Source organism: Lissotriton helveticus, chromosome 2_1, assembly GCF_964261635.1.
Source record: "Lissotriton helveticus chromosome 2_1, aLisHel1.1, whole genome shotgun sequence".
Classification (NCBI taxonomy): Eukaryota; Metazoa; Chordata; class Amphibia; order Caudata; family Salamandridae; genus Lissotriton; species Lissotriton helveticus.
In genome coordinates, this window is record NC_136059.1 from 287,648,904 (window position 1) to 287,669,919 (window position 21,016).

Consider the following 21,016-nt stretch of genomic DNA (forward strand, 5'->3'; position numbering starts at 1 on the left):
CATTCAGATGACCAATATGACCTTCCTCAAGAAAAATTATACAAAATGAGTGCAGATTCGAGCAATGCCACAACAAACATATGAGAGATTTGCCAACTGCACCCTGATAGACACACACGGACCGTTAGTGAAAGGGAAAAAATAGGCTGCCCTCAAGTGAAATGTAATAACCTTTTAAGAATAATTATAAATATATACTTTTTTTAACTGAACAGTTCAGTAATTCTCATCACTGGATCTTACTAGGATAGCTGAGAAGAACATAAGCTGGACAGGTTGGTATCAGTTTTTTTCTAAAGACAGTGAAACCATTTCTGACAGAAAAAAATAAAAAACTGCTGTTCAAGCCCTCGTCCGGTTGCTTCTTCATGGTGGCAATGCCCTACTTCAGAGCCTCTGAGATGCCACATGAACATATCTTAAGTCTGAGGTCTTCAAACAGTGGGAAGCGCCTCCTGGGGGGGTCTGTGGCTGCATTTCTAGGGAGGCGCAAATGGCTCAGGAATACTTGTAAATAAAGGAGGCCTGAAGCGCGAGCTTGGTTATTTGGGGCACAATTGAAGTGTATCAAAAAAGGTAATGCAACTGTGATGCTGAGTGCCATGGGGCATAGGTGAGTGAGTTTGGTGATGGGATCAGACATAGCTAAAAAGAAGAGTATATTCTGCCATTATTCTGTTTATAACACACACATTTTAAATGAAGAATAATAACCTGTGAGAAATGCAGACTTTAATGTTTGAAACCTCAATTGGTTAATTAAATCACTTGGGGAGGAGTGGGGGTGGGGGTTGCAAGTGATTAGAGAGACACCAGAGGGCTACAGAATGAATCCAGGTGGATATATATGAAACTGTTACACTGTTGTTGAATCTGTGCTTTCGTGTTCTTTCCACTGGAATAAATGTAAGTAAAGGATTCATCCGTTGTTACAATCAAAATATCCTTGAAACACACAACTTGAAATGCACTTGGCTTTGCATGTGTTGTCTGCACAAATGATTGTAGAAATACACACCAGTGCACTGTGCGCACGTGGGAGCGGTTTACAGTATCAAGAACAGCCAGCTAGAGGAAAAGTGTGCGTGTTCAAGGAAAGCGCGTGTACGAGTAGACATCGGTGTGCATGCCTGCAGGCAATGCTTGAAATGGAAAAATAGAACTACTGTACCAGAGTAGAGAAAAAAAATCCCGCGCACACAGATTAAGTATCAACAAGTAGAGTGCTACTATATATAAGTTACAAAAACAAAAATCCAACGTCGATTCTTTGAAATTTTGATGCGTCACTCCTTTTATTTAGATGGTCACACCAATGGAAAATGACAGCCAGCCGACACGTGTTTCGTTATAGGTCTATACAATCACGGACACTATAACTCTTCAGGGCTCAATGGCTTCCGGGTCGGGGACGCCAGTTTCAACGAGGGTGATTCTACCCAGAATTCGGACACCACACGTACCCATGTGGTGTATTGGGACTAATTTCTCGAAATCCACGATTTGGATCATTGAACTTTTTTGGATGGCACAAATGTGCTGAATATTGGCGTCTTCTATTTACATGGTGATTTGAAACTTACGGAATCAATATTTCGTCATCGTCTAACTAATAGGTTACCCTCCCGGGTTGGAATTATCACTGGACTTGGGCCCTAAAAAGATAAAGACACAGCCATTGAGCCTGAAGAGTTATAGTGTCCGTGATTGTATAGACCTATAACGAAACACGTGTCGGCTGGCTGTCATTTTCCATTGGTGTGACCATCTAAATAAAAGGAGCGACATCAAAATTTCAAAGAATCGACGTTGGATTTTTGTTTTTGTAACTTATATATAGTAGCACTCTACTTGTTGATACTTAATCTGTGTGCGCGGGATTTTGTTTCTTAACTCATAGATGTGAAATCTCACATTTAAATTGAGGGGTTTTTGGGGTCTCCCCTCCCTGCTTGCACCAGTTACTGCTGTTTTTTTCATTTTATATGTACGCTAATACTGTCTGAGCGCCAATTCTTCCCGTATACTCAATACCCTTTTGCTGTTGCTCATACTGTACCAGAGTACCTGCTTGTTTTGAGAAGTGCTGGTACTCTCCAATTAAAACGATTACGTTCTTCTTGAAAAATGTAGGTACTCTCCCTCGCAAAATAAAACAAAATGCCGGTACCGGCCTATTTAAAGCACTCTTAACTTGCATATGTTGTTTTGTTTGTTTAAAGTGTTGCCTGTATACAAAAAGAGTGAAGGGATCCGGAAAGTGAAAGTGACCGCGAGACAGGCAAGAAAGTGAATGCTACCAGAGGAAACAGGAAAGTGAAAGCGACCACGAAACAGGCAAATACAAACAAGTGTGTGCGGCCACGCTAATTAGAAACAGATGGCCCCTGCAAGCCGCTGCTCGCTCCGGCACGGTGGATGCTGCCACATGCACAAGTGTTACAAAAGTGCAGACCGATTCCAAAAGGTCATCTCCTAGAGCAGCAAATGTGCGCTGCGCTAGGCTTGACCTAAAAAATGGTATTATTTGAATGGTTATTAAACAACAGCATCTCATAAAATGGATGAGCACGTGTTCTGTAAGCACCTGAGCTAAGAACAGTTTCGTAAAGGCAATCCAAGAACAGTCGAGGCTTACACTACCCTGCCCTTAAATGTCAAGAAGACATTGCAGCAGCCCCGTCTACTCTGTAAGGACACAAGAGTAGGATTTGCATGATTTACGCTGCTGCAAGTTCCTGACAGCTGGAGATTCTATTACCTAGCCGCTGAATGTATGCAGAGGTTGCCCTGCTTGTACTTTATGAGACAGAGTGCACAGATCACAAGTTTACATCATCAACCCACAGACAGTAAGATGAAAGCTAAACCCTTTTCAGCCACTGGCTGTCATAAGTGCCATTTACATGTTGCTCAGTTTACATTACAGCCACTGGTTGGAGTAACAACCAGCCATGATCTATTGAAGAACAAGTTACCTACCTTTGGTAACACCTTATCTGGTAGAGACTATCTAGCCTCAGATTCCTATCCAGGCGTCCAATTGAATCCGGACATTTTTCATGAGCAGTACCCCTTTGCGCACCGGTAGGTGACTTTGTTATGCTCCGCACAGCATCGCTGGTGTTGTATGCGCTGAACGGGATGTCTGTCTGCAGTGCCTATATAGGAGCCAACAAGGAGCGATAACTCGACTTTCCATGCCAGAAGTGTACACTGACCGCTGGTATGGAAAACTAGAGCCCTGAAAGAGTAAAGCCCTGTCCTTAGAAATCCGTTCACAGAGCCGGTAGGATGGGAGAGTTGGTTTGGAATCTTCAGCTAGATAGTTTCTCTACCAGATAAGGTGTTACCAAAGGTAAGTAACCTATTCATCTGAAAGAGAATTCTAACCACAGATTCCTTACCTTAGATACCCAAGCAATACCTCCCCGGAGGTGGGTCTGCGAACCAATTTCACATGAGGAAGTCCTGCAGGACCGAACGGACAGAGTGCCCAGCCCTATAGACCTGCAAGTCCAGACACTAGTGTTTGTTAGACGTGGGCAGGGAAGCCCACGTTGCTGCCTGGCAGATGTCAAGGGCCAGAACTCCGTGAGCTAATGCAGTTGTGACAACTTTAGTTCTGGTGGAATGAGCATGCAAACCCTCAGGGGGGTATTTTCTTGATACAGTGAATGATCTATCAAGAGATTGTCCTCTGCTGAAAAGCTTGTCCTTTCTTTACTCCGAAATACCCCACAAACTGTTGATTGTCCACACAGAACTCCCATGTGTTATCAAGTTAGAACGGCATGGCTCTTTTTAGATCTAGATGGTGATGCCACTCCTATTCCTTGGAGGAATGCGGCGGAGTGTAAAAAGTAGGCAGAGTGATGATTTGGCCTACATGAAATGTAGTGACCACTTTCGAAAGAAAGAAAGTTCTCATATGTAGCAACAGTTTGTCTGGATGGATATTAAGATAAGGAGGCTCGGATGACAAGGCATGAGACTTACTGACCCTCTCGGCAGATGTTATTGCCACCGGGAAGGCTGTCTTGATGGTAAGGAGCCTGTTTCCGGCGAAGGTCACCGAGAAAATCATCAACAGACAACTAACCTGCTACCTCGAGGAGAACAGAATCCTGGACCCGTCCCAGTGGGTTCTGCAGCAACCACAGCACCGAAACCGCACCCATTGCCGCCATCGATGACATCAGGACCCTGCTTGACATCGGAGAAACAGCGACCCTCATCCTCCTGGACCTGTCAGCCGCATTTGACACGGTCTACCACCGCACACTACGAGCACGCCTACACGACTCCGGAATCCAAGAGAAGACCCTGGACTGGACAACATCCTTCCTCACCGGCAGAACTCAAGAGCGTCAACCTCTACCCCCCCCCTCCCCTCCGCTCCAGTGCCACCGAGATCATCTCCGGCGTACCCCAGGGCTCCTCCCTCAGCCCGACCCTGTTCAACATCTACATGGCACCCCTCGCCCACGTCGCCCGACAGCACGACCTCAACATCATCTCCTACGCCAACAACACCCCGCTTATCCTCTCCCTCACCAAAGACCCTCACACCGCCAAAACCAACCTCCACAAAGGCATGAAGGCCGTCACCGAATGGATGAGGAACAGCCGACTGAAGCTGAACTCGGACAAGGCCCTCATCCTCGGCTCCACCCCTTCAGCCTGGGATGACTCCTGGTGGCCGACAGCCCCCGACCACTCACGCAACCTAGGGGTCATCCTCGACTTCACCCTCTCCATGACTAAACAGGTCAACTTCGTCTCCTCATCCTGCTTCAACACCCACCGAATGCTCCGCAGGATCTCCAAGTGGATCCCCACCGAAACTAGAAGAACAGTCACCCAGGCCCTCGTCACCAGCAGGCTGGAGTACGGAAACGCCCTCTACGCAGGGACGTCTGCCAAGCTCCTGAGACGACTGCAAAGCATCCAGAACGACTCGGCACGTCTGATCCTCGATATCCCCCGCCGCAGCCACATCACACCCCACCTGAGAGACATGCATTCGCTCCCCGCCAACAAGAGGATAACCTTCAAGCTCCTCATCCACGCACACAAAGCTCTCCACAACAAACGACTCAGCTTCTACACCCCCACCCGCCAGCTCAGCTCCGCCCGCCAGCCTCGCCACAGTCCCCCGCATCCGAAGAACGACCGCCGGTGGCAGATCCTTCTCCCACCTCGCCGCCAAGACCTGGAACACCCTCCCCACCAACCTACGGCAGACCCATGACCTGCTTGCCTTCAGAAGACTCCTCAAGACCTGGCTATTCGATCAGTAGCAGCACCCCCCACCCCCCAGCGCCTTGAGACCCTCAAGGGTAAGTAGTGCGCTTTATAAGTGTCTTTCTTGATTGATTGAGAGGAAAGCTATGTAAGGGCTCAAAGGAAGCACATATCAGGAATGTGAAGACCAGATTGAAGTCCTACTGAGGCATAACGAAAGAAGAGGGAGGAAACGTGTTGTAAACCTTTCAAAACCCTATGTCTCCCGGAAATACGGGGTGGTGAGGAGTCCGCCCAGGTGTTGGCTCAAACGTGGAGTCAGGCCTCAAGGGACACTCCCTCGTCTCATCGGCCAATGGACAAGTTAAAGCCCACCTCTACTTCTTTTTCTTCTTGTGGCCGTGAGAATTACCCGAACGGCTCGACGACCTCAAGTGGGATGATGACCTTAGACTCCACGTCCTCTCCTGGGAACTTCCTCTCGACTGAAACCTCAAGCACCACCTGTTGAGCTGCCAGGAGCTTGAGGGAATCACTCCCTCAAGGCCTTCGGATCATGGTCCTGCTCAAGGCACAAAGAAAAACCAAGGCACCACAGGCAAACGTGGTTCGATATCTGTTAGTGACAGGCACCGCAGGGCTTTAAGGACCTCCCTGCTACACGAGGATGTAAGACCTTAAAAAGACTGTGACAAAACATCAAATAAAGCTTAGTCAAAAAGAGAATAAAGGGTAGCTCCTCCGTGATCTACGGCGGCTGGCGCAGAAGGAAAATGACTGACGTCAGTGTGCCTGGGTGGCACCTATATAGGCACCGCAGATGTCACTTCTGGTGGGCAGGATGCCAACGATGCCATGCCGTGCTGAACACCACCACCTACCAGCATGCACGGATACTGCTCATGAAAAATTTCCAAATCTAGTCTCATGTTTGGGGATTATTCTAAGGGAAGGAATCTGCAGCTATAAGTTTCAGATTATTCACTAGCAAAAGGCCACTTCATGGGTAGATTAGTTGTGCAGAGTAAGGCACAAGATTTCTTTCCACATTAATAATAATTAATTCAGAAGATTACTTTGAGAAAAAGAAAGGTCCGATGAGGTATCACAATTGTCCTTTCAAATGGGCCACTTCACTGCCGTCCCAGGAGAGCATGACAAGCCATATTCAGATATAAAATTCTGCACTTCTGGAGCCAGTACAAGGGAAGCCGTCTTAAACTTTGACACTATTCATTTGTCAGGGAAGCGCTAGCTACAGATGTCCAACTCATGCTTGCTGAATGGTCATGTGCGTGAAGCAACAGCAGCTGCCATTCACTCTATTTCCAAAGCACCGGCGAACACCTACCAGTCACACAGTAGAAAAAGGTGTGTGTGAGCCAAATCCCTTCCACAAGGGAGTATATTACACTTAATAAATGTGGGGGCAGTAGTCTAATCCGTACATATACTTCTGGCCTTCCAGTGGCCAATCAACACATGGTACAAACCTGAATGTGGAGATTCAGCCCAATCGAGTTGTTAACTTTGGTCGAGACATTTTTTTACGTAGAAAAAATTCCTCCAAGAGATCAAAAGGGAAGATTGTGGCTTTAAAAGGCTCGACAAGGCCAGATATGCTCGATGTGGGGTTTTCAGCAAGAGTAGGTTAATTTGGAGTGCCCCGACACATTTGGCACCTTTCATTCTAGTCATTAAAAACAGCAGTGCAAAGAATTTTGGAGCTAGAAACCATCTATTGTGTTCCACTGAATATTACATGTCCGTTTCTTTCTATCAGAAAAAGACCATCTGTAGCCAAAGAATGAGAAAATACTAACGAGTACTTTTATTACACACACACACACGCTACAAACCAAACTGTATCACCGGTTCTACTGTATTATGCATTGGCAGTGTTATGCTCAGCCAGGGGGATCTGGACAATCAAGCTGATGGTGAAGGAATGTTACAGCACACCATTGCAGAACACATATCGAATTATTATGACACATCTATTCAGTGTTGTTGATTATCACTACACCTAAACGTGACAAAAACACTACACTCGAAAAGTGTCTGAACACCCTTGCAGTATATGTGGTAATATTAGAAAACAACACAAACCGTAAAAAAAATCTAAAGAAAATGTTGCCTCGCAGGTCTATCAGTAAGTGCATTAATTAACTGTGAATGACATACTGGAGAAAAATATAATTTCTTGGACTAGGAATTCTACAACAAAGTAAAAACCTGAGAAGAGAAAATATTCACAGTATTTGTCAGCAAAAACTAATTAGATAGGATTCAGAAGGCTATATTCCATTTCTATGACATAAGGCTACCTCTGATATATTAATTTTACTTTTTCACAGGTTCATATGCTTAGGAATCAGAAATAACCCCAACAGTATGGTTGAATAATAGAAAATAGTTAGTAATACATATATAAATCTGCAAATGCAGCAAAAGACTAGCATTCTTTGAAACGAATATAGTTCACATGCTGAAAGGACCACGTTGCTAACATGCATCGTTTATTCCTGCAGTGGGCATGATATAACTGGGCCACTCATTATTTCTGTTATGGTGGTGGAAGAAGTGCACACCCAGTAACGTTGGCAACTTTACGGTTATGAAAGATGAATCGAATACAGCTATTAAGTCGTCCATGAACCTCAGAGAAGGGGAATGAAATACAATTTTGTGCAAGAGCATCTTTCCGCCTAAATATTTATTCAGTGTTGCATATAATAAACATAGCCCATCTGAATACGATTCTGTAAAACAGATTAAACATAGAATTGCACCAACATTAAGGAATTAAAAGGACAGCCAAAATGTGAAAGTAATTTTAAAAACATTTAAAAGCTAGTGTGAATTAACATGTGAGATGAAAACAAGCGAACCACCGGTTATGCCGATGGCTGAATGACTGAGCACAATTAAATCCTTTAATATAACGAGCATGAACAAAACAACCTATACAACAGATACTGTCGTTATGGCAGTAACTAAAACACAAAAAGTAACATTATAAATCTCTACAGAGGACTTCGCTGAAGGTGTAACAATACACACACCAAGTGACATTTGTACCTTAAAGATAATGAAAGACACGAGATGAAGGTGGAGCACAGAACAGAGTGAGGTGCAGCTGTACTGATTTAGGTTCTAGATACATTCTTGAAGAGTGGGCTAATCACACCAACACACGTATTCTTTTTTATTTTATTTTAAGGAGAACAAATCTGATGAGGCATGATATTTGTTATCCTCCCGTCAAGCAGAAAAAGGCGATTCATTTGCAAGTGTAGACATTGTACATGCACCTCGATATCTGCCCTTAAGCTTAATAACACCGTTCTTGATGGTCAAGCTAACCATGTTTTCCAGGAAAGGCAGTGAGAAAACATTTATTTAGTAGTGAAGTCCATATTTTTCCTTTTCCATAAACATCTTCTGTCAAGTGAAACACCTACATCTAGCTCTCCAGGAAGACATTCTACAGAAAGGCTAATATGCTCATTTTGATTACATTAATGACTTGTTGGTCACCAAAAGAGTTTTATCCAGAATGCAACTTATTGCCTAGACACAAACATCAGTGGGGAAAATCTTCTCTATCTTAGAACACACTAACTTATGTGCTAATTATTAGCAGCTATGCGTAGTCAAAATATCCCCTTAAGTGTACATGTGGAGGAAATTACCGTTTTCGTCCTTTGCCAATAAAATGTTCACTGCATGAAAACTACTTAATTGCAGCAACGTGAGATGGGCGTAAAGTTGTCTAGAAAGGTGCAGACTGCCCTGGCTACTCTGTCTAGCTGACCAGCAACCTATCGGAAGATTCTACTCACAGAACCCAAATCAATATTTTAAGGATAGCCAATAAGACTATCTGAAACATTAAATTGCTTCAACCATTCATATTGTCTGCATTTCAGACAATTAGAAATTGGCTGGTGAGATGAATATATTTTGAAGGGTATTATGAAGCCACACAGAGCAGCTTGGGCAGCTAGGATGCACTCATACTGAAAACTTTACATTCTGGGAGTCTTAGGACTGCCTTGTTGCGAGTGACCCGCAGCAGGGAACTGAACCGCTATTTGCTGCCATTTTCCTATCTGCAGCCTGAACAACTTGGATTTCAAAAGAGTGGATATAGTCACTGATCTGGTTCATTTACTTTACAGTAATTAGTAGTAAAGTATTTTAGGATTCGCACATTTGCACACACATCGGTATTCTCTCATTTGGGTATGTCGTCCTGAGGGACAGTCTACAAACGTGCAATATGTGCCACACATTTCAGGGTGAGCTAAGGGATCTCAGTTGAACTAAGGGGGTTTGAAGTCATACACATTTTGGGGAAATCTCTAGTAAATAATAAGATAATAGGAGAACACAAGCTCACTGTTCAGCACGTCTCAAAATTCTGGTTTGTTAATCTGACAGTAACTCTTGTTCACTCTCAGAACCCAACCAAATCGTCAGCTAGACAAAGTTTTTTAAGGTGATTAAAATTGAACACCTCTGTTATAGTATTCTTTAATTGCCACTCACTCTGCTGCTTTGAAGTGTGCTGCTTGTTGTCTCCAGCAAGGATCAGAACTCCGTGCAACCTTAGAACCTGACCTTCGGTGTGCCGCCTCCCCTTAACGAGGACTCGCTGGTGTGAGCGAGCCCTGCAATCGGCAGGGCGAGCATAGCGCTCCCAGCTCGAGTCCCTTGGGTAGAGGCTTGGCCAATTACCATCAGCGGGCCGGGGGACTGCGAGGACCAGCAATCTCCACGCTGCTCAGCTGGTTCCTCTTCCCCCGGCGGCCACGCCCACAGACACGCCCACCGCCCACCGGCTCATAACCTTTCGTGACACCCGCTTCGCGGGTGCCACTCACTCTGCTGCTTTGAAGTGTGCTGCTTGTTGTCTCCAGCAAGGATCAGAACTCCGTGCAACCTTAGAACCTGACCTTCGGCGTGCCGCCTCCCCTTAACGAGGACTCGCTGGTGTGAGCGAGCCCTGCAATCGGCAGGGCGAGCATAGCGCTCCCAGCTCGAGTCCCTTGGGTAGAGGCTTGGCCAATTACCATCAGCGAGCCGGGGGACTGCGAGGACCAGCAATCTCCACGCTGCTCAGCTGGTTCCTCTTCCCCCGGCGGCCACGCCCACGGACACGCCCACCGGCTCATAACCTTTCGTGACACCCGCTTCGCGGGTGCCACTCACTCTGCTGCTTTGAAGTGTGCTGCTTGTTGTCTCCAGCAAGGATCAGAACTCCGTGCAACCTTAGAACCTGACCTTCGGCGTGCCGCCTCCCCTTAACGAGGACTCGCTGGTGTGAGCTAGCCCTGCAATCGGCAGGGCGAGCATAGCGCTCCGAGCTCGAGTCCCTTGGGTAGAGGCTTGGCCAATTACCATCAGCGAGCCGGGGGACTGCGAGGACCAGCAATCTCCACGCTGCTCAGCTGGTTCCTCTTCCCCCGGCGGCCACGCCCACGGACACGCCCACCGCCCACCGGCTCATAACCTTTCGTGACACCCGCTTCGCGGGTGCCACTCACTCTGCTGCTTTGAAGTGTGCTGCTTGTTGTCTCCAGCAAGGATCAGAACTCCGTGCAACCTTAGAACCTGACCTTCGGCGTGCCGCCTCCCCTTAACGAGGACTCGCTGGTGTGAGCGAGCCCTGCAATCGGCAGGGCGAGCATAGCGCTCCCAGCTCGAGTCCCTTGGGTAGAGGCTTGGCCAATTACCATCAGCGAGCCGGGGGACTGCGAGGACCAGCAATCTCCACGCTGCTCAGCTGGTTCCTCTTCCCCCGGCGGCCACGCCCACGGACACGCCCACCGGCTCATAACCTTTCGTGACACCCGCTTCGCGGGTGCCACTCACTCTGCTGCTTTGAAGTGTGCTGCTTGTTGTCTCCAGCAAGGATCAGAACTCCGTGCAACCTTAGAACCTGACCTTCGGCGTGCCGCCTCCCCTTAACGAGGACTCGCTGGTGTGAGCGAGCCCTGCAATCGGCAGGGCGAGCATAGCGCTCCCAGCTCGAGTCCCTTGGGTAGAGGCTTGGCCAATTACCATCAGCGAGCCGGGGGACTGCGAGGACCAGCAATCTCCACGCTGCTCAGCTGGTTCCTCTTCCCCCGGCGGCCACGCCCACGGACACGCCCACCGCCCACCGGCTCATAACCTTTCGTGACACCCGCTTCGCGGGTGCCACTCACTCTGCTGCTTTGAAGTGTGCTGCTTGTTGTCTCCAGCAAGGATCAGAACTCCGTGCAACCTTAGAACCTGACCTTCGGCGTGCCGCCTCCCCTTAACGAGGACTCGCTGGTGTGAGCGAGCCCTGCAATCGGCAGGGCGAGCATAGCGCTCCCAGCTCGAGTCCCTTGGGTAGAGGCTTGGCCAATTACCATCAGCGAGCCGGGGGACTGCGAGGACCAGCAATCTCCACGCTGCTCAGCTGGTTCCTCTTCCCCCGGCGGCCACGCCCACGGACACGCCCACCGCCCACAAGTATTTCACTGACATCAATCCTCCCGCGTCGCGGGACGCGCGCGGGGCGGAGCTCGGGGCGAAGACCGGGCAAAGAGCGGGCCGTTTGAGGCCGTTCGAGAACGTGAGAGTCCGGTCCCCTGCTCTAAGTTTTTACATCTGCGGACTTTAAATTGCAGGTATTTACCATCTCCCTGAAGTGAGCGACGACTTACTATTATTAACAAGAGACCTTTGCACATCCCATTTACAGAAAATGAACACGAGATCAAGTAAGCAAAAAAACTCAAAAAAAAAATTGGAGTAGGAGAAAAACTATAAGGACCAATGGATGACTTTATTTCTAAAGCCAATACATTCATTGACCAAAGTATAAGTCTGATTGAGGGTAGAGTATCAACCGAACTCGCTAACGCAAGGCGATCCTCAATGGGACTACTAGCAACTGCAAGAACCCCAGACACACAGTCTGCTCTAACACTAACAACAGCGGCCACTAACAGACTTAGTCTTCCAAATAATGTAGATCTTTCTGCCTCTCAACTTTCTGTAACATTCTCAGAAAATGAGCTAGAAAAAACTCCTGAAATTTTCCCTGACGACACCCCGGAAGAAGTAAGGCAAGCTAGAGGGAGGAGGGAGGGAGCCATAAAGAAAAGGAAGGATAGGGAAAATCTAGATAACATCTCAAATACAAAAATGGTCGATCAACTAGACCTGATCAATACCATAAATCCGGCAGTACCATCCCATCAGACTGCTGACCCAATCAATAATGTGATAACGATCCATTATCCACCACAGAACCTCCAAGACATTACCATCTTAGAATCCCCCCCCCCACTAATAACGGGCAAGGAAAGAGAAGCATCAAGGCTAATAAAGGAGATAGCTTCCCTCCTAGATTCCTTTATCCGCCCAATAGAGACTAGACTGCTTAACATAGAGGCTCAATTGATTAAAATCGCTACTTACCCCAAGGCAATACCTTTACAGGGACCGCCAAAAGCAGGGACAAACACCTCGGCTACATTGTCAACACATAAGAAACCTGTAACCTTAGCCTGCCCGCCGCCCAAACAGCAACCCACAGTAAAGGCCCCTACAGCACCAAAGGCTCCCCCTGTACAGAAATCCACACCCAAGGTCCTTACAATTCCTCCGCAGACTAATACTATACTAAATACACCTAAAGTAAATACTCCAACCACAAACACACCGGCCCCCAAAACTCCTGCCACCAAAAAGATAAATTTCTCAAATAACAAAGGAGCTTCGAGAGGGACCACTGATAACAGGCACCCTCTAAATTTGCCACCTGAGGCATGTCCTTATGTGGTAGTGATGACGGGGGTTCCCGAACTAACGGGAGAGGGGATGGAACCCAATTGGTCGTTGAAAAATAAAGTACAGCATTGGCTGAACACAAACCGACCTGTTCCGCCAACCTGGAAAAGCAGGATAACATCAGTTTGTAGGACCCCTTGGGTGGGGCACAGGAAAAAAAGCCTTCGGGGAGACTGTATAGTGATCACTTTCGAGGATTCTAGTATAGCTGAGTATATCTGCTCCTGGGAACATAATAATACAACTGGAGGGATCGCTACAAGATCCCTCTCCTATTTCTACCCAAAAAGATATTATAACAACTATGCGAATGAATCCGATAACATCTGGCGAAAAGCAATCCCACAACCATGGGAATTAGACTTAGCTGGGCCTAAAATATCTCATCGATATAGTGATTCTGACAATTCTTGGTGGTCAGCAAACCAGAATTACCAACAACACGAGGGCCCGTGGCAGACTGTGGGACCACAAAATAGGGTCAGAAACTGGGAACAGTGGGACAGACCGCTCTATCGATCACATAGACCCAACTATAGAGACATCACATATGGGCAAAATTGGCCAGGCATACCGACTATGAACCGGTTTAACAGCCTGGAAATGGTTGACTGACCACGAGTCAAATCCCCGAACCCCCTACATGTAACCCCGGTCATACCTAATGATCCCCCTGTTTTATCAGAGCCTAACATGGCAGACGCAGAAAAGGAAATCTTGCAGCTCCTGGTGATCTTTTGGAACATTGCAGGTCTCCGATCAAAAATAGAGGATGGTTCTGCCGCCTGATTTTTGGAGGATGCTAAAATTATATGCTTACAGGAGACATGGGTTACGATGCCCATACATCTTGTAGGATATAAGACATACTCATCTCCTGCCCTCCCAAGCAGCTCAGGCAGACCTAGGGGGGGGCTGGCAACCTACATAGCGAACACAATACCAGACCTGATTGTATTAGAGGCAGATCCTTTTCCAAACTTCCAGTTGCTCACTCTCATAATAGGGAAAAAACATACCATTATATTAATCAACCTATACAATAATCTAGATGATGACAATTTCATAAACACCCTTTTTTTAATCCAAGAAAAAATCATTCACCATCAGCACCTTTATGAGAGAAAGGGTAACGTTCATATAATTTGGGGTGGGGATTTCAATTTACACCCCTGCACAAACAATCAGACTTGTGGAATGATGGACGAATACGAGAATCCACTCGTTCACGTCCTCCACTCACGAACGGGGTCAGCTATGAACAAGATCCTCTCAGACTTGGAACTTCTAGTAATCAACCCTACTCTACCACCAGAGAATCAACTAGAACCTACCTATCGAGGAAGGGGGCACGAGACCACAGTCGATTATATAATTACTACAGAAGGTCTGAGAGACCTAACCAGTAATTTTACAATTTTGGAAAATACTCTAAGCGACCACTCTGCTCTAAGCTTGAACTTACAGATGAAACAACCAAGATCTCTTATGGCAACAATAGCAAGCACCCTATCACAAAATAGGCTTGAACTGGGCAAAAACAACGGATACACTATAAAATGGGAAAAAGTGGATCCTAACAAGCTCACTAACACTTTATTACAGACCGCTCATAACAATATATTGATATGCCTGGACCCCCAAGCAGAACCAAAGCAAATCCTGGAAAATTTTAAAACGATATTAGAACAAGCAAAAACACTGCTGACCAGAGTACCCAAACAAAACAAACCAAGTAGCACAGGCTGGTTTAATCATGATTGTACTAAGGCACAGACCAACCTTAGAAAAGCACTCGGAAAAGCAAACAGAGATCAAATAGAGATCCAACAACTCCGGCGAAACTATAATAACGCCAGAAAGGCAAGGAAAAACGAGCTGAAACTGTCCTTGTGGAACGCTCTGCATAAAAGTGCACTCTTGAAAGATAGTCAGTCATTCTGGAGAATTGTTAAGTCACCTTTGCTATCGGACTCTAACATTCCACAGATCGACGTTGCCATCGACGAGGAAACCTGGGTGAACCATTTTTCAAAAATATTTGAACTAACATTATCAACAGAAGAACATTATTTTAATCTTCCACCTGTAGTATTTCCAATACCGATAGACTTCGAACTACAAGACATCGAAATGGCACTATCAATGAGCAAGAGCGGCAAAGCACCCGGCCCCGATGGGGTCCCAGTGGATCTATTTAAACATCTTCCTGACCTTTGGGCACCAATACTCACAAGAGTTTGCACAGCAGCAGCGAATCTCGGACTGCTGGAGTCGTGGTCACGTTCCATCATGGTCCCTATCTTCAAAAAGGGGGACCGTCGGGATACGAAATGTTATCGACCTATATCGCTGCTTGACTCCCTAGGCAAAGTAGTCGGCAGAGTGGTCCTAGAAAAACTTCAGCAATGGGCAATAGATAAAAATATCCTTTCGGATATCCAGTTTGGATTTAGGGAAGGCTATGGAACAGTTGAACAGGCCCTCAACTTAAGCATGCTAGTTTCGAAATACATCTATGCAAAGCCAGGATCAATTTACATGGTATACGTGGATTTGTCCTCCGCGTTTGACTGCGTGTCGCATGCGAAGCTCTGGTCACTGCTGAGTACATTAGGGGTTGATCCCCCCCTCCTGGACTTTCTGACGGAGCTATATGGCGAAGCCTCTGCAAGAGTGAGATATGGGACAAAAGGAGAGTTAACTGCACCGTTTAGGGTAGAGCGCGGAGTAAGGCAAGGATGCGTCATAGCCCCCTTCCTCTTCTCACTGTATACCAACGGCTTAGAGGAGACTATGTTATGGGGGGGGCAGGATTTGCCCAGAGTGAAACATCGCCTGATCCCCGCTCTGCTCTATGCGGATGACGCAGTTATTTTAGCACGCACTCCTATCGAGCTTCAGAAATCCTTATCTAAGTATGCTGACTTCATGGGTGCTCTGGACTTACATATTAATGTAAAAAAAACATTTGTCATGGTAGCGGGTGGAAAACGAAAAGTCACTAAGACCATCTATTTAAAAGACCAAAAAATGGAAAAGACCTCACAATATCCATACTTAGGCATCATGATTGATGACAGCTTAAATTGGAAAGCAGCTGTTGAGGCTAGGAGACATCTTTTTAAACGAGCAATTCTAGCATTGATGAATTTCTCAAACAAACTTGGAAAAAGATCAGCAGTAGAATTGTTACAGATTTATGCTGCAAAATGCCAAGCCATCGCCCTATACGGGGCAGGGATTTGGGGACACACAGATACTGGTTCACTGCAAAAAGAAGAAAACATCTTCATGAGATTCCTTTTGTCCACGCCAAAAGGCTCTTCCATCTATGCCTCACACATGGAATTGGGAATCCCATATATCAAAGACTTAATAAAGATCCAGCCACTTTTACTCTGGAGGCGCGTCTGGCTGTCGGATGATAACCAGCTGACCAAAAACATCTTGCAGGACTCTATGGAACTGGATCATGTACATAAAATAGTATGGCTCTCCTATATCAGAAATTTCTTTTCCGATCTAGGATTACAAAAGTATTATTACACTCCAGAAAAATTAAATGAAAAATCCAAAAAAGATCTGAAACAAATCGCGCTGAGCCACCTAGAGTTTTTGAGACTGACTTCGCTGTTGACCAAAAAATCTGTGATCCATGCGAATATGATACAGCATTCCCCGAAAATCCAGCTTTATTTGACCCTGGAACTTACAGCATATGATAAGATGCTCCTTACAAGGTTCAGACTGAATCTCTTTTACAGACTAGTGACTTTCCCTGATAAAAATAACTGGAACTCTAACTTGGTCCCTTGTCCATGTGACGATTTGTCCCAACAGTCTACCATTCACACAATTTTGTTTTGCAAATTTTTTCATACCCATCGAAAAATCTGGATAATCCCTCTATTAAAAAGATGGGGTTATAGACAATGTCGCCCAGCCATGTTAACACTACAGATGTTGGACTCGGAATGTACCTGTTACCACGTACTGAATTTCCTAAAGTGTATTATGAGGCATAGGAACAACCTTTGAAATAGAAGGAAACTTAGAAGGTTATTTTCGTCTTACTACTTACCCAATTTGCACATAATCTGGTCATATGTTTTTTAAAAGTTTGTGCACAATATCTGTTTTTTATAAATACTTGTGTATTTTTTATGTTGCGATAACTTTTATGGTTTTGCGCTGCTAAAAAACCCGAATAAAGATTATTATTATTATTATTCTTTAATTAAAAATCCCTCATCTTTGTTCTTTAGTCGTGTACATCTATTGTGGGACTAAGGACAGTCTCCATGGTGAAAAAGGGGAGGAAAAGCCATTTAATTTCCCTGTTCATTGCCAGTGGTGCTAACATTTAGAACACTTTCGGAAATTCAAAGCATTCTATTTTCCTACATGAATGACAGCGCAGTTTGTAAAAATATATGATGTGCCAATAGAGTTTTCCATCACCGTATCAAGCAGCTGGGGAAACGTTATGAAATGTGGTAGTATTTCTTTATTTAATCTACTTTTCTCAAAGTGAATTAGGCATTTATAGAGTAAACTACATAGTAAACTACACAAAAAAGTACATACCTAAATTGTAAACCTCACAGATGCTATTCTGATGCTGAATGTGGGAGAAATGTAATGCAACATAAAAAGATCTTGGTGGTGTGGGTAGATGATCATGCACTCCAACACAAAATGTAGGAAAGTAGAGACAACAAATGGAGCTCAGTGCCTAGGGTTTCCTGCTTAGTGTTTCCACCTAAACGTGGCACTACACACTGAAAAATTGTATTTACGGAAGGTGTTCATTAAAAAAAAGTACTATTTAGCAATTAGTCTTTGAAACAGCAAACTAAATCACAAGAACTGGAGGGAAGCATGCAAACTAAAATAGTAAATACAATCTAAATGAGAATGAATAACATAATATATTATTTCATACAAACCATGAGGTGCTCAGATTGCCTACGCAGGCCTAGCACTGTACTTCAAACATATAGAAAAAATATGAAACAGTGCTTACTCATACAGCGGGACAACATACGGGAAGGATGGAGATAGAAAGGGAAACCTGAGAAGTGGGCATCCATTGACCTTGACTATCAAACTAGATTATAGGTCCTTAGAGCAGGGACACTTCAAGTAGGTGAGACTCGGTTCAGGAGGAATTACGACTTGGCTACTTGAAGAAAGTACTTTAGTCAACTTGTAAGAGCACTGTATCTCACTTCACAGTATTTGCTTCTGATATCCACTCTCTAAACATATGTACTAATTTACCTTTAAGAGGCCGCCTCAATTCTAGAGATTTAAAATAAAGCTGGAGAAAAAAACTTTAATAATTTTTATACAATGAAAAACATAAAGACAAAGAGCACCACAAAACAACAAAGTAGTGATGTAAACAATGATGCTAGTGATATTTCCTCTTGTGTGCCATCAAGAAGATGTCTTACCAAACGATCATGTGGATGTAGACTGCAGTAGCTGCTAGACTGTGGAATATGAGAAGAATTTGCCAACATCCCTCCATAGCCAGGTTGGTTCATCCCACTGGAGGAACTCCATGGGTCACTGTTGTGATGACCATCTGAAATGTACATATAAATAAAGTGTATCGAAGCGCTGTTGCTCATAATACTTTCCATTTTATAGCACACAAACATTAAACAAAGCCGAAACTTTTAAAAAATAAAACAATTACACACCATCATTTTCATAAGCAACCCAAAACAAAACAATGAATGAATCTATAGGTACAATTAACAACATGCCTAAAGTTGGCTCTCTTTTAGGATTATAAATATTGTTTTTAATGTTTAGTGAACATTGTACTTTTTATTTTCCAACAATAGTCTTTATTATACCAGAACTAAAAAAGAATATAGCTCCGATAAGCTAGGGAAATGTAGGAGAGAATAGGATTATATTAATTGTAATATATCAAACCACTACTGACTTTACCTTCAACAAAACTTTGCAGTGAGCTGTGGCGACTGTGCATAGCCATAGGATGTTTGCAGTGAACACTTGGCATTACATACAACCACACCTTATGCCCAGTAAACCGGTCACATAAATCCCTGTGCATAGGTGAAGGTGATGTGCAATAGACTCACAGTCCATGGTGCCGCTCACCTTTAGTCGACACTGACCTCTCAGTCCAGAGTGCACACTTGTGCAGTGAAATAAACATGTTAACTGGAGGGGAGCAGACTGACTGCGATATTTAATGAGTCACAGAAACCCAAAAGGGCAGCCGATGATCTGCTGACCTCATTTCAAAGCCCATTTAACCCCACTCACCATCACCACATGGGGTCATATTTGTCATCCAATCGCATGGGACATATTTAAAGAGCGCTGTGCCAAGACATCCATTGAAAAATAAGTAGAGTGCAGTGGCAGCCCGTTTTTAAGGCTTGGAGCCCCATCCCACCTTTTTGCAAACATAAAGAGTGTTTGTCAGGCTGCGCAAAGGTCAGCCTAATAGACATTCTTCATTCATTCACCGAGGTGCTGTATGTGCATCAACTGCACAGGGGTTTGGCTGCCTGAGCTGAACTTTGCAGAGCTGAAGATGTCACAACCTGTGGGAATGAGCTTCTCAGCAAAGTGCTTGGAGGTCCTTCCGCTCATGAAGAGTGGGTGTGCTCATGAAGAGTGGGCGCGTCACAGATTTTTTCACAACAAATGGGTTAGATCAGTGTTTTTCAAACTGTAGGTTGTGACCTGAGCCAACTTTTGTTGGATCATAAAAGTGAAAGCAATAAATAAAGATGCCTTTAAGTTCTGTATGTATCTCATCTTCAATGACAGAGGTTAAATGTCAGGCTATGTCTTCTGACAAATTGCTGCTTCTGCTATTTAACATGGGGATTGCGGTTTACAAACTCCTCACACTTTGCAGCCAGAGAAAGAAACGTAAAGTGAATTATGTGACAATCTAGCTAGGGTACCGGGAGTGTCAAAGGAAAGGCTGTAGGGTGTAATAATTTGTAACACACAACAAAATGTAAATAGCTGTATATGAACTATACTCATTCAGAAGTTCGGAAAGCAAAAATTAAACTATTTTTTTTTGTAATTCTGAAGTGTGATGGAAACAAATAATAGGATCAAAACAAACCAAAGCCCCTTTTCTTGGTGATGCACAAATGATAATCATTCACTGGAACCCAATTTCCACACATTATCATTTGTGTATAATACAATTTTTATCAGTAAATCTGTATGTTTATGCACATTTTAGTGATCTCTGTAAATGACAGTGCGCTACAACCCGATGCTTTAGTTACATTTAAAAAAATCGCCAGGCTCATGTCTATTAACACTAGGTGGGTCACAAACACTTATCATGCTAAAAAGGGGGTCGAGGTTATAAACAGTTTGGGAAACATGGAGTTAGAGAAGGCTAATCCTTCGTCTCAAGTGGACTTCAGACTCGTAATAAGAGTGAGCCTAACACAGGTCTTGCTTCGTGTTTTATTCATACGGTCTTTATTAATTAAACGTACATCTATTTAATGTAGCTGTACCATGTCAGAAGGAAGCTCTGTCATGGCGTAGTGGTAATGTTGATCTTTTGCCATCGTACTTTCCAGGATTTCTTTCACTGTTTCCCAACATAAAGAGAGACAAGTAGTCTACAGATCAGTATATTCAATCTATCAATAAAAGCTTAATTTCATTGGTCCCTGGTACTAATTAATAACTTGATTAAAAAGTGAAGGGTATGCAAAAGATTTAATTAGCAAGTCGATTATCACTGCTTGCAAATCTTTAATTTATAAAAGTTTACAGGATGTCACCTAAACATGAAGCCCAGCCTGAAACAATACAAAAACAGATATGTGGGACTGTCTTCGTTTTCCTGAATAGGATGCATAAAGGGAATTATCTCAAGTGGAACCACCACAGGAAATACCCA

At 44.6% G+C, this 21,016-nt stretch overlaps 1 protein-coding gene across 26 annotated transcripts in view; it reads right to left on the reverse strand.

Annotated features, from left to right (window-relative positions):
• TCF4 (transcription factor 4) overlaps positions 1 to 21,016 on the reverse strand; it is a 990,735-nt gene that overhangs the window by 109,453 nt on the left and 860,266 nt on the right. For all 26 annotated transcript variants that reach the window (XM_078674839.1, XM_078674835.1, XM_078674838.1 and 23 more), the window contains one exon: positions 18,543 to 18,676. In XM_078674839.1, the coding sequence (XP_078530965.1) occupies positions 18,543 to 18,676 (134 nt within the window). The remainder of the gene's footprint in view (positions 1 to 18,542; positions 18,677 to 21,016) is intronic.